We start from the raw sequence: 13,690 nt of genomic DNA, 5'->3' as shown, positions 1-13,690 counted from the left end.
ACAACACATTAAGGAGTGCTTACCCATGGTCTGTCTTTTAAAAACTGTACAGTAAACCAGAAAATACAGGAGTTAGATAACAGGGTGTATGACATGAAAACAACAACCGCTGTCTTGTTAATTTTTTTTTTTAGATCGTGTGGGAGATTTTCCTTCCACGTATTAATGTTGCCCTTAATTTAACTATTTAACATAAACTGTACCTCTAGTCAAAAGAAACAAAGAGACTCTGGACTTTGCAGCAATAAAACCCAAGTGAGCCCAGCAATGCCTCGGCTGAAAGCCTAAGCACTACCCAAAGCCGACTGCCTGACGTGCTCATTTTATACAGTTTGCAAAAGGGCGGGGGGACACCTAGTCCTTTATCCAGTCCTCAGTCAATTATTAACCCACTAGAGTCCGGCTTTGTCCAACAACGTCACCCGTTATAACTACTTTTTTCCCTACCATGTTCCATTACTTTATGTACCCCGTTATCTGACTCCTCCTGGTACTCATAACTTTTTCCCATTATAATTCATTTTTCTTGCTAATTATTTTCCATTATTTTTCACTTTTCTTTGTTTAATTAAAAAAAAATATTAGGGTGGCACTTATTCTTACTATTCATTCCAAGTTTTTTTCCGGTTTATTCTACAGTTCTCAAGAGACAGGCCATGGGTAAGCATCTCCGTTACACTGTTAATTATTTGTCTTTATTTTTCCCAATTTGTTGTATTTACGCATTTTATTTAAATCTTATAGCTAATCATAATTGCTTAAGAGCTGACAGAGAGACAGTCAGGGTAGTCCGGATGTTACCCCTACTGAGGTACAATCCTACTGAACCTGTCATGGATCGGGCCTCGGTGAGTTCTATCCGAGATTGAGTCTGAGCCATCTGTATCATTAGTGCACTATCTATGGGAAAAAGGGCTCACTTATTTCAGGAAGGGTGATTTCAAACCCGGTCCTTTTAAAAGATTGCATCTGGAGACCTATGGCCCTCCTTCTCGTGCTTTTAGGCCCGTAAGGCCAGAGTCCAGCACAGCTCCAACTCCGTCGGTTCTAGAGCCTGTTGTCATGTAAGTGTTGGCACTCAGACCAATTTTAAGGTGTCTGTTGGTACCCAAACGGATTTTCCTCTCGTACCTACGCCACTCCTAAATTGTGGCCTTTCTGCTCTTATTACCGTTATTGATATTCTTATTGGTGTTGTGCTGGCTCATAGAACGGTTGATATGTGATTTCTTATTTTATTATTGATGCTTACCCAGGCCCCCTATGTTTTTTTGTATTTTTATGTTGGGCCTTATACTTTGTATTTTATCCTAGTCATCATGTAGATGCACATATTATTCCTTCTTGTGTCTACACCTATTAAACATATCATTTATACAATCGGTTGGTTGTCTCCTGGTTATTCATCCACTGCCCTTTGTTAAAACATGTGAGTGTTGCATGGATACACACCTTGCATGTGTGTCCAACCCATGTTCCTGTTAATATTATACCTGCTGGGATGGTGTCCTTGCACGGTATATGTTTGCTGTTTATTGGCTATGTTTATTCCTTACTCCATTTCTATATTATTTGACTAAAATGAATATTCTGTCGATTATATTACTGCATACACAAGTATATTTGATTAAAATATGCTTATAATCGAGCAAAATAAGTTAATGAAAAAATGTGAAGATTAAAAAAAATATGAAGGTAAAATGGGATGAAATCTAGGAGTCAGATGTCAAGGTGTACTGTTTTTTTTTTTTATAAACCAAATAAAAGAGGTTTAGAGATAACGGGAAGTAAATAGTAAGAAAATTAGGACTGCAATCGGAGTCAAAGTATGATATAAAATCTAAAGAAAATCTGATTATAATGGGAGTCAATGTTGGCAGGAAATAGAAAATATTCCTCCCCATTTGTAAAACTGTACTGTACGGTACATAAGGAATGTGCATACATTAGTCAAGTCAGTTTGCTCTTGAAGAGGCTTGCGTTTGCCACTTAAGCATTTGAGTACAGCTCACTTGGATTTTATTGCTGCAATAAATTCTGCTTACTTCATCCAGATCTATGAAGTTTTGGTTTGTTCTTTGATTCTATTATTTATTGCTATACATTGGTATTGCTTGTTTAAAGTTTAACTGCAGGATTAACATATATGTGGAGGACCTAAAAAAAATCCAGACAACACGGTTACATATTCCTTCTTTATCTTTCTCCTAGACAGGTTCATTACACTAACATCATGTTTGGAACAGAAATCAAAAACAAAATGAACGTTTTTTTTTTTATTATGACCTAAATAAATGAATGAATGAAATAATGAATAAATTAATAAATGAAGTGGTTTTGCTCCAGTTTTTTTTTCCCCAGCTTTGTGCTGAGGGTTGGGATGTACCATGAGATGAACCAGGCAAGGAAAAACAAAACACACACACATTCCTGATCCTGATAGATTGCTCCTCTACAGTGTATTTTCCATGGCGTGTAGATGTGAGAAGTGGAGGTCTGTCTTTCCAAATGGATTGATTGCATATTTTTCGACTAGGAGGCCAGGGTATGCAGGACCCTCATGATCCACAGGTGTTCTGCCTCTAAGCTCTCTCAGCTGTTTGGCTTCGCAGTAGTATGCTTAGATTCATCACTGTTCACATCGGTCAGCTCGGTGTGAAGCCTCATGTTATCATAGGAATTAATTATATATAGTAGAACTGCATTTTTTATGATATGAGTTTATAACTAGACACAACACTCTTATGCAATGCGTAGTTATCTGTAAGTAGTATTCAAATCAAAGGGCATACAATGCAAAACTGTAATCTTACCTAAAGGATGTTTTTGGAGATATTGCACAGACAGAGTGTGTGTGTTCCTTTCACACCCAGATCTACCCACATCTCTTTTTTAACATCAACCACATGTGAGACAGGCTTGGAGTCTGACTTTGCTCCCTCTGTTCTTGTGTTAATTTGACAATAAAGTTGGACTCGGACTCGGCTGATGCAGACAGATATTTTCTGATGGCTCGGGACTTCAGTCGATTCAATTCTTACAAACAGTTTTGTATCTCCAATAATGAATGTGGACTCCATATTAACTTAAACACATCTCCTGTTATCCTGAACGTCCAGCCTCCTAACACTCAGTAGGACTGCAGATCAATCCCTGCTAAAATGAGGATGGGTTCCCTGTTGAGTCTGGTTCCTCTCAAGGTTTCTTTCTATTGCAATTTCAGCTAGTTTTTCACTGTCGCTGATCATTATGATTTATATATTCACACATCAGCCATAACATCATAAACACCTGCCTAATATTGAGTATGTTCCCTCTCTTGCCGAAACAGTAATACCTGGCGTGTTCCGACACCTTTCTGCTGGAACCAGCAATAACCTTTTCCTCAATTTGAGCTACACGGGCCAGCCTTCGTTCCCCTGCAGCACACATGACCCTGTTGCCAGTTCACTGGTTTTCCTTCCTTGGTTCACTTTTGGTCTGTCCTGACCACTGCACATCAGGAACATCCAACAAGAGCGGCAGTTTTGGAGTTGCTTTGAGGCACTTTTCTAGCCATTAAAATTTGTCCCTTCTTATGGCGATTGGAAGTGGCTGGGATATATTACGCAGCAAGTGAACCTATTTTTCCTGAAGTCGATGTGTTGAAAGGAGAAAAAATGGGCAAGCGTAAGGATATTATTGACTTTGACGAGGGTCGGATTGTGACTAGAGGACTGAGCAACTGTCAGAGCAACTGCAGCTTGTGTGGGATGTTTCTGGTCTGCGGTGGTCAGGACATACCAAAAAGGATCCAGGGAAGGAAACCCGTTGACAGGGTCATGGGCGGCCAAATCTCACTGATGCACATGGGGAGCGAAGGCTGGCCCGTGTATTCCGATCCAACAGAAGCGCTGGTGATGGAACAGTTTATGCTAGTTGTGCTAGAAAGGTGTCAGAGCACACAGATTGTTACTGTTATGGTGGCATATGGGGGGACCTACTACATTTTAGGCGTCCATAATGTTATGGACGATCTGTGTATTGTCTCAGATTTGCGTATTATCTCATACATTTCATACTCATTTGCCTCATTTCCTTTTAAATCTGCAAAGCTGCTTCACAACAATGCAATATAAATAAAATCTATTTGAATTGAATTAAATTGTTAAGTGTGAATTGAAAGTTTTGTCGTGGAACTTATTATAAGAAGAGTATTTAGAATGGGTTTTAGTATACAGGAATAAATGGACACAGGTTTTAAGCTCATAACCTGCATCATGTAACTTATTTGTAATTCATCTGGATAGAGGGTTCTCTGGAGTTTGCATAAAATGTGGCTTGTAATGTAGAAAATATTGGACATTTAATGACTACTTGTATGCTACTGTATATTTTTAAAATGTAATTTTAATATTACACACACACACACACACACAGAGCGTAAGTCTCTCAAAGCCTTAGCTGCTGTAGGCGTGCCTCATTCATTTCGACTGAAGTTTAAGGAGTCAGATTGTCACTGATAAACATGCATTTCTGGATTACAACATAACATGAATAATGAGACATGAAAAAATAAAGATATCTTGGCTAGTATGTCATAAGTCACTTTGTAGATTGTTCCTAATGAACAGGGTAAATCTTGTGTATAAATAAATGCATAATTATATTTCTAAATATATGGTGCTTAAATTCTATTCTTATAACACTAATTACACTAAAATGTCATCACAGGGGACAATGCTGGAGGGTTCAGTGACGTGTGGAATTTGCTCAGAATATATTGAAATTAAAGTTTATATGTTTGGTCTCAGGCAGTAAAACCCTTCAAACTCAGGCGGGCAGATCCGTGTCCTGGCTACACAGCATAGGTCAATGACGATTAAAAAATATATATGCAATATGTGCTTATATGGAAGCCTTATTGGGGAGCCTTCATACATCAAACTGTACGTGTGGGTTTCAGATATGGCACGTAGAACAAAGGTTATCATTACTTTTTACTTTTATCATTTACACTTTTTATAATGTGTCATTTTACCATTACTTGAATATGAAAATGAAGAACTCACAAAATGAGCATATTATTATTATTATTATTATTATTATTATTATTATTATTGTCATTATTGTTCTCAGAAACCCAAAAATGAACCATAAAAACACATGAACATGTGATCATGTGAATCTTTGCCTTTGCGACCCTTTTTTCGTTTTTGCTCAGTTTGTTTTAGAATGTTTTTATAATTAGTTAAAATTTTATTTAATTCAGATTATCATATTGCCTATTTTGTGCTAAAAAACAAACTATGTGTCACTCTATACTGCATAATCCTGAGCACTATATATGTTTATTTTTTTTTTAAAAACAGGGTCATAAGACCCATTCTCTGGGTCATAAGAGCTACACATAGTGAGTGTAGGAATCAAGTGCAAAAGTTTGCATTCAGCAAGGAAAACTGTATATTGAATATTGCAAGTTACAGACATGAGAGGAGTTATGCCTCATATAGCCACATAAAAACACATAAGGATTTTTTTGATACACTAGGACTAGTAATAGGACACCATCAAGGTAAAACGTTTTTTGGTATGTCGGAGTCATGATCAGACTACCTGCTTCATGTCTGAAACGTTGGCCTCCCAGGAACTCCTTAAATATGGACAAAAGCTCAGAGCAAGGTCAGGACAGTATGTGGGATGTGGCAATAACTTCCAGCTGAGTTCCTGTAACATAAAGGTTCCCACAGACAAATGTGTCGCTTCCGGATTCATGGATGTACGGTTTGCACAGTTCAAATGTTTTACTAGTTGGTACATACTGTATATTCCCATCATTTTGTATCAGCCTGTATGGCATCTCCTTAACTTTTTAGACACTGTGGCAAGATAAACAAGAAAGAAGCGAAAAGTGTATTGAGATTTTGTTCACTTGTTTTACACTTTTTTGCACTAACATATGTTTTTATTGTTGAGCCACCGTTTATATCATGCCATCTCATATTGAATGGTTTTGTTTGTATTTTTTCTATATATAAAATCTTTTTACAAGTTTTAACACAAAATGGTTGGATTATGACTCCTTAAATTGTAAATTATACTTTTCAGCACAATAAAGATCTCAGAACATTTGAGTGTATATACATGTATTCTTATAAAACTTATGTTACAAAAACAGACAGACAGGTAGATGTAAGGAGAGCGTGATGTATCAAGTACGACGTGTCCACTAGGAGGCGTTCAGGATCAACCCAACCCTTAACAGACGTTTACCTTAATGCTTTATTTCGAGCGCCCCCTGCCGATCACATTTATTACCCTGCCGAAACATCACCGAACAGCCAGGTTCAGTTTACATCGAAATGTAAAGGTTAATGTAATACAAAACCTGCAGGATTATGTTTTTTAAAAAAACGTGTATTAGTGTATACAGCCAGGCTTAAGTCGCCATAGTGTGGCGCTGCTTATATTAACTGTCTAACGTGAGGAATGTCGAACTTTAGGTTTTATTTAGGGAAGTTGTGAGTGAACCCGGGCAAACAGTGAAGATAAATGTTGCGAACTAACCTCTGAGGAGTCCCCTACAGATGTATTAGTGTGATACTGAAACTCAAAAATTAATAATAAAAAACATAATAATGCATATTATAAAATAATTAAATCGTTATTAATCGTATCACGATATTTTAGGGTTTTTTCCCTTGATTTTTACTTATTAAACTACGTCTGTGAAGCGAGTTGTCCCAGCGTCACGGTGGCCGAGAGGTTAAGGCGTTGGACTCGAAATCCAATGGGGTTTCCCCGCACAGGTTCGAATCCTGTTCGTGACGGGTTCGCATTTTATTTTTTCACAGACTCTGCAATCGATTCTAAAATACACAAAAAATACGCAATAAATTTTACTGCTTTTTATATCATGTTTTATGAACGACACTGTAAACAGCAGCCATGTAACACAACGCAGGTCTGACACACAGCCCAGATCTTCAAACAGAAAATTTTATTTTGAAATCTTTGTCATTATTACATTGTTATATAAACAGGCATTACTGTACTCATTTATTAAAGCCATTACAGCTCATTCATTAGTCCCTGAATTTTCCGCCCACCCACACCCAAGCCAGATAATATGTTTGAACAGTTTAAACAAGAAAGAAATAAGAAGTCAGCACTTTCCCAAAGTTGTTTTTAATGAGCATTGCTTTAGAGACGTGAGATTTATTGCCACCTGCACAGTAAAACAGGCAGTTACACTGTACAACACATTTCTTTCAATAAACCATTGACGCTGTACAGATCTAGTTGCTGAAAATTGCACTGTGGTGTGAAGTGTGCGGGTGGGGTGTGATAACTGCTACAGGATTGAAATGACAATAACGCTGTACAATAAAGGAGTCAACAAAAGAGTATATTTTATGATGCAGTGCAAGATCCTTTGTCCTTATACAAGGTATATAAAAAAATTGAGATTAGTAGGCCACACATCTGGCTGCTTTCGCCGTACGTCCTCCCTCAGACGCCTTAAAAGCTGGCAGTAGATTTCACTATTTGACAGTCTCACCCCTGGGCACATACTCTCGATGCCCAATGCCACAAATAAAAATAAAAAAAACTATGAGCATGCATTCGGTCGAGCTGCGGACCTGCCTAGCCTTTTTCAGTCTTCCACTGCAAAGACTGTTGATTCGTCTCAGGGTTGTTCTTGTACACTCAAGTTTCTTCAATAGTAGCCTCAATATGAAGGATGGGTCATCCATGGCATGCTGACTGAGTTTTCGGCAGACTTCGGGATGAACTCAGCAGCAACACGGCACATGTTCAAACCACACGTGAGGATCTCCTGGACTGTTCTGTATCACACGTCAATAATGGCAGCATTGTTGTGGATTGTTCCCTGACACTCATCATGCACAAGTTGCGACTGTTTTTAACATTTTCGGGGGTTGAGCTTGTTGATCTCTTCGTCTTCCAGCGATGTTCGTCCGCTCTTGAAGCATGTGTGTGCCACTCAAAAAAACTCAAACTACTCATTGCAACATCCTTTCAACATCCATTCAAACTTATTGAATCATGTCAAACGTCTCTGTAGCAGATTTGCCCAGTTGAAATGATGAAATAGCACACGTGGTACAGCACATGGTCAGAATAGCACAATTTGCACAAATCCTGATGATCAGTGCTCCCTGTGAGTGTGTGTGCAGCATGTGCTGCCATCTGTTGGCGTGTTACAAAACAAGTCTCCAAACTTTTTGATAATACCTCATACAACACATTTCTTCCAATAAACCACTGACTGTATAAACCTGGTGGCTGGAAATTGTACTGTGGTGTGAAGTGTATGGGTGGGGTGTGATATCTGTTACAGGTATAATATGCAAAGAGTCAAATGTGAACAAGCAGTATAATAACAGACCCTATCCTTCATCTTTAATATACAACTGCGTGTAAAAATGTGAAATGGCATATGGTTTTTTGGAGGGTGACAAAACGAGCTCTGCAATGAATGGCCCATGGTATTTATACTGTTGTGTGTGTGTGTATCCAATGTTGTAAACATTAAAGCACTTTTTGTAAGTCGCTCTGGATAAGAGCGTCTGCCAAATGCCTAAATGTAAATGTAAATGTGTGTGTGTGTGTGTGTGTGTGAGAGAGAGAGAGAGAGAGAGAGAGAGAGAGAGTAACGTTAATGTTTTCACATCATGATGATGTGCAAGATGGAGGACTGCTGAGTAAAAAAGCTTTGGATGATGAAAGGAAAACTTCTCAGCAGGTAAAAGATACAGCGGAAATATATTTGGGTTGGGTGTATAATCAAATCATTTTACACAACGTGTGTGCGGGGGTATTTCCTTAACATGTGGACACAGCGCTGGCTCCGACCAATCAGAGGCCGAGATCAGGGGGGGATTACCGGTGCTTTAGTAAATGCTTTCCCTGTAACCATGAGTCGATCGATAGTTTTGTTTGTTTAATATTTAATCATCAATTTAAAGTAACATCATGCGAAATATATAAATTTGCAATGATTATTTAATTAACCGTAACCGAGCTGATTTTTTTTACACCCCCCTTATTTAGACAGATTATGGTACGGCCCGAGTCGTATAAAAACCGCCGCGCACACACGTTGGCGTTGTTCTCAGGCTTTTGTTCGGGTTTAGTAGCGTTAGATAGTAATGTCAAAGGGAATGGCTAGATTATTTTCTTTTTGTTTTTAATTTAGTATTTTTGGGGCGCGATTAGGTTTTTATTTAATCATTCACTGTAACCGTGTCACCCATAGATAGGTCACGGATTAAATCAGTTCCATTAGAGTTTATTATGAATATATTCATCATGGCAGAGTTATTAAATTTTAGCTCACTAAATCAAGACACCGGTACGGGAAATCATTGTTCGTTTTAAAGTTCTCACGGTGTCGTTCTCCCATTAAGACTGACTAGAGGAGGGTTATAAAAGCTACTTTTTTAAAAAGAATTATAAAGTGGTTTTTGGGGTTAACTTCAGTGTGACTTCCCCTTTTTTTCCGAGTCGAGACATTCTTTTAGTCAACATTTCAGACCAAAAGTCTCGTACACGTCATCAGGACTCATAAAAAACCCGTTCCGCTTTATTATCAATATTGATAGTAATAATAATATACACCGTATAAGTGTACTCGGCTAGCTTAGCACGCTAGCTAATACACTCCAGCTAATGTAGTGTTAGCCTGAGCGCGAGCGCCGCTTGCTGCTGCTGCTGCTGCTTCTTCTTCTTCGCTCCCTTCCTGTTCTTTTATTTTTGTTTAAACGATGTCGAACCTTAACAGCGACTCCACGAGCCTGATCAAAGATGTAAAGCCGGGATCTAAAAACCTGCATATCGTCTTTATAGTTTTGGAAATAGGTAAGTTGTGATAAAAGGAAGGAGAATTCTTCCTCCTCTCCAGGACCTGTGTGTGTGTTAATGCATTTTTTTTTTCATTCTGTTTTCTGTTGCGTAACTCACTTCCGCTGTCTGTTACACACTAGCTTGATGGCGCATGCGCATAAAGTCCCTTGTGTGGTCCGAATTAAATCAGAGAGGTGTGTGTGATCTATTTCAGGTCGCGTGACCAAGACAAAGGATGGGCACGAGGTGCGCTCGTGCAAAGTGGCAGATAAGAGTGGCAGCATCGCCATCTCAGTGTGGGATGAACTGGGCAGCCTGATCCAGCCTGGGGACATCATCCGCCTCACCCGGGGGTAAAAGTTCTTACAGAGCTTAACTAAACACTGGAGGTCTCCAAATTCTGCAAACTAAAAAAAGATTACTTTTTATTAAGAGTTCAGGACGTTTTAGTGATCATTAATTATCTGCGTGGTCCCCACCACTTTTGCCACCATAACAGTGATGCACTGTTGTGTTTTGACACCTTTATATCACAACCAGCATTACTCTTCAGCATTAGCGCCTCTATTGGCTCGGACTACACAGACCAGCCTTAACCCTAACCATCGGATTACACGGACCAACCTAACCCTAACCCAGCCATGTGCATCAGTGTTCCTCTGCCTGCAGTAGTTGGGACGTACCAAAAGTGAGCCAAAGAAGAAAAAAACGGTGAATTGGTGACCAGGTCATGGGCGGCAGTAAGCCTGCCTGTGTAGTCCGATCCAATGGAAGAGCTTCCTCAAGTTGAGGAAAATAGGAATATAGTTCCAATATTAGTTGGGTGGTCATAATGTTATGGCTGATCAGTCTGCATTTACATTTGTGGTATTTGGCAAACACTATTATCCAGAGTGACATACACTGTCTCCTCATACATCTGATCAGTTGAGGGTTAAGGGGCAACTTGGTGACAGTGGGGGTTTGAACCTAAGATAATCTGATCAGTAGTCCAACTCCTTAACCACTGACCGATCAGAAGGTCGGAGGTTTGACTTTCTTCTATAACGGGTTTCCTCTCAGTATCGTTCAGCATCTAGTTGGAGTTCTTAACCTGAAATATTATCTTTTTACATTTTAACACTTTATTTATATAAAAAAAAAAATTTATATAGCGCTTTCAACAATGATCATTTTCATAAAGCAGAATAAAAAAAGAAAAAAGTATGAGGTGTGTGAGGAAATGCATATAAATCAAGATCAGATTGTCCCTAATGAAAAAGCTTAGTGCCACAGTGGCGAAGAAAAACACCCTTAGATGGCAATAGGAAGAAACCTTGAGAGCAACCAGACTTGACGGGGAACCCATCCTCATTTTAGTAGGGATTGATCTGCAGTCATACTGTGTTTAAGGAGGCTGGAAGTCCAAAATAATTGTGTTTACGTTAATATGGAGTCCAGTTTCGTTATTGGGGGCTCGGGTACAAAACTGGAAATGTTTTCTTTTTGCAGAAAACACCTAATCAGTTAGGACATTTTTTTTTTTTTAGATGTCACGGATGGTTTTGATGCCGTGTAAGGCATAGCTGTGCGTGCCCCTTTTCATCCGGGGCGCTCAAATCAATCACTGCACTACAGCCAATCACGACCCCTAATGGTGCGTCAGCGAGCTGTTTGAAAATGTAATGGTTATCTAAAATGAAGATAAATTGCATGAGGTTAAAATCTAAATGGTGTACAACAGCCATTCAGTAGGTTTGTATCTCACACCTGTTGAATTAATTTGTGTCCTGAACGAGAGAGGTCTTTAAACAGGGAAATGACGAGTGAAATCAGTAGGCAGTGTTGTACATTTACTGCATTTCTAATGAGCAATTAAAATACAACATCTTTACTTACCTGAACACACTACAGTGATGTACGGTGTTTTTAAAATGCTGGCTTGTAAATTGGTTCACCCCTTTTTGTTTTATAGCTATGCCTCAATTTGGAAAGGGTGTCTTACATTGTACATGGGCCGGGGTGGAGATTTGCAGAAAATCGGAGAGTAAGTTTGAGTTAAAATTTTTTTATAATTAATTATTTAAATAACTGTGTTGCTGCCTTTACCCTTTAACATTCTTCATGCAGTCTGTAATACTGATATTATATTTAAAACAAACTCTGCAAAGGTTCTGCATGGTGTACTCTGAAGTTCCAAATTTCAGCGAGCCAAATCCTGATCTGCTAGCCCAAGCCAACCAGCAGAACAAAACGGTAAGACCAAAATCGGCCGCATGGAAGTTCTGTACTGATTTCGAAAATCGAGGGGGGGGTTACAGCTGAACTTAATTGATCTAGGTCCTGATAAGGGGCAGACGGTTGTTTTTGTCCAGATATTTAAAGTGTCTTGTCTTTTCATCTTCCCACTGAAATAGGGTAAAGAACAGCGTGGAAACTCCCCACCTAATCAAAACGCACCTCCTCCTATTCAAGCAGGTATGAAACCCATCAGTCAGTCATGATGTAATCTCCATATGTAGGCAGTGCTGTACAAAGCTCTGTACCATGCTCGAAGATGTTTTCACTGACAGAACTGACTCATTTGGATGTTTTAAATGGCAGGAAATGGCACCATGCAGACGTATCCCAATAATATCGCACCCCCAGCTGCCAACTTCCCAGCTCCCGGGAGAACAAATGGCCGTGTTCCTGGAAACGGCCCTCCATTGGCAGTCACTGTAGGACCGCCTGCACCTCCCAAACCGTCCGTCACCATCAGCAACGGCAGGGACCCTCGACGTGCTTCTAAGAGATGAAGCACACTCAAAACTTGAATGTCTTGTTTGTTTTTCTTCTTCTCAGAATAACTGCCAATCAAGACACAGAGTCTAATATTACAGTGCAATAAACTGAGTATTGGCTTTGTCCTCTTTCACCTAGGACTGTTAGAGTAGAGTTTCTGAAGAACCAGCTCTTTTTTTTTTTTTTTTTTTTAAGATCACAACCCCTTGTCTTGTTTTCCCCTTTTATTCCAGGTCTCAACACGTGCCCTCATGATATGGTGTTTCAACCATCCACCCTTACTTGAACACTCAATGCACTTTCTTCACTTAATTTTTTTAAAGAATTGCTGTCAAAGAAGTTCAGGAACGGTAAACTGCTGTCGTAAACGCGCAGACGGAGCCCACTGGCTGCCCTTTATTTGTGTGGAAGAGAGGTGAAACCCTTCAGCCAACAACATACCAAAAGTGACTGTGCGAGAGAGGTGATGGTTCTAACACGTAGGTTTATTTAATTAGAAATAAAACTAGAAATTTAACAAAAGTTGTCCAATTCAAGCTTGTGTGGTCATCCTTTGTTTTTGTTTTTTTAATTAAATCCATGCTGATCACAATAAAATGTCTTCATGAGCTGCCATACTGTAATGGCAGACTGTCACATTCACTACACACACTTAAACTGGCCCTTTATCACAGTTGCCACTGGTACCTATCCAACCCATTTTTTTTCTTTTAATGGTTCAACAAACAAGTCAGAAAGACTCCAATCCAGCTCTAACACTTAAGACTCACCGTCTTGCTTTCTTTTGCCTCCTTACATTACTCAAGTGCCCAAGACAGTGAATAAGTCCTATAAAAACCCCGCACACATTCCGAACAAGGCTGTGCTCACTTATCCTGTGCTGCTAAAGGACCTATGATAAGTCACAGCACTGGTCCAGTTTAGTTTGTTATTGTAATATGATGAAACCCTCTTAATGTGGTTAGAGATCACACTGCAGCTGCCACACCCATGAAAAAGCATAAAGCTGTTGTCACAAAACACAAACCTGTCAATGAATACACACCCTTTTTTAAAAAAAAAATGCTTAAAATAATCC

At 39.2% G+C, this 13,690-nt stretch overlaps 1 protein-coding gene and 1 non-coding gene across 2 annotated transcripts; both read left to right on the top strand.

The window, feature by feature from the left end:
- The first annotated feature begins 6,727 nt into the window (after positions 1 to 6,727).
- Positions 6,728 to 6,809, top strand: trnas-cga (transfer RNA serine (anticodon CGA)). Its single transcript has one exon. It is a non-coding gene; the product is annotated as a tRNA-Ser (tRNA).
- Positions 6,810 to 9,130: 2,321 nt separating this feature from the next.
- Positions 9,131 to 13,148, top strand: nabp1a (nucleic acid binding protein 1a). Its single transcript, XM_053495940.1, has 6 exons — positions 9,131 to 9,864; positions 10,064 to 10,202; positions 11,804 to 11,875; positions 12,000 to 12,084; positions 12,246 to 12,306; positions 12,433 to 13,148. The coding sequence occupies exons 1-6, from the start codon at positions 9,771 to 9,773 to the stop codon at positions 12,624 to 12,626; spliced, it is 645 nt and encodes a 214-aa protein (XP_053351915.1). The 5' UTR covers positions 9,131 to 9,770; the 3' UTR covers positions 12,627 to 13,148.
- Positions 13,149 to 13,690: the final 542 nt, after the last annotated feature.

The sequence above is a fragment of the Clarias gariepinus genome, chromosome 5, assembly GCF_024256425.1.
Source record: "Clarias gariepinus isolate MV-2021 ecotype Netherlands chromosome 5, CGAR_prim_01v2, whole genome shotgun sequence".
Taxonomy (NCBI): Eukaryota; Metazoa; Chordata; class Actinopteri; order Siluriformes; family Clariidae; genus Clarias; species Clarias gariepinus.
The sequence above is the reverse complement of the archived record's forward strand: the minus strand, read 5'-3'. Positions and strand labels throughout refer to the sequence as shown.

Bases quoted from the DNA above. Each gene is read 5' to 3' on its own strand.
- nabp1a (XM_053495940.1), top strand. From the start codon at position 9,771: ATGTCGAACCTTAACAGCGACTCCACGAGCCTGATCAAAGATGTAAAG. The intron at 11,876-11,999 runs GTAAGTTTGAGT...AACTCTGCAAAG, and splicing joins GATTTGCAGAAAATCGGAGA to GTTCTGCATGGTGTACTCTG. The intron at 12,307-12,432 runs GTATGAAACCCA...TTTAAATGGCAG, and splicing joins ACCTCCTCCTATTCAAGCAG to GAAATGGCACCATGCAGACG.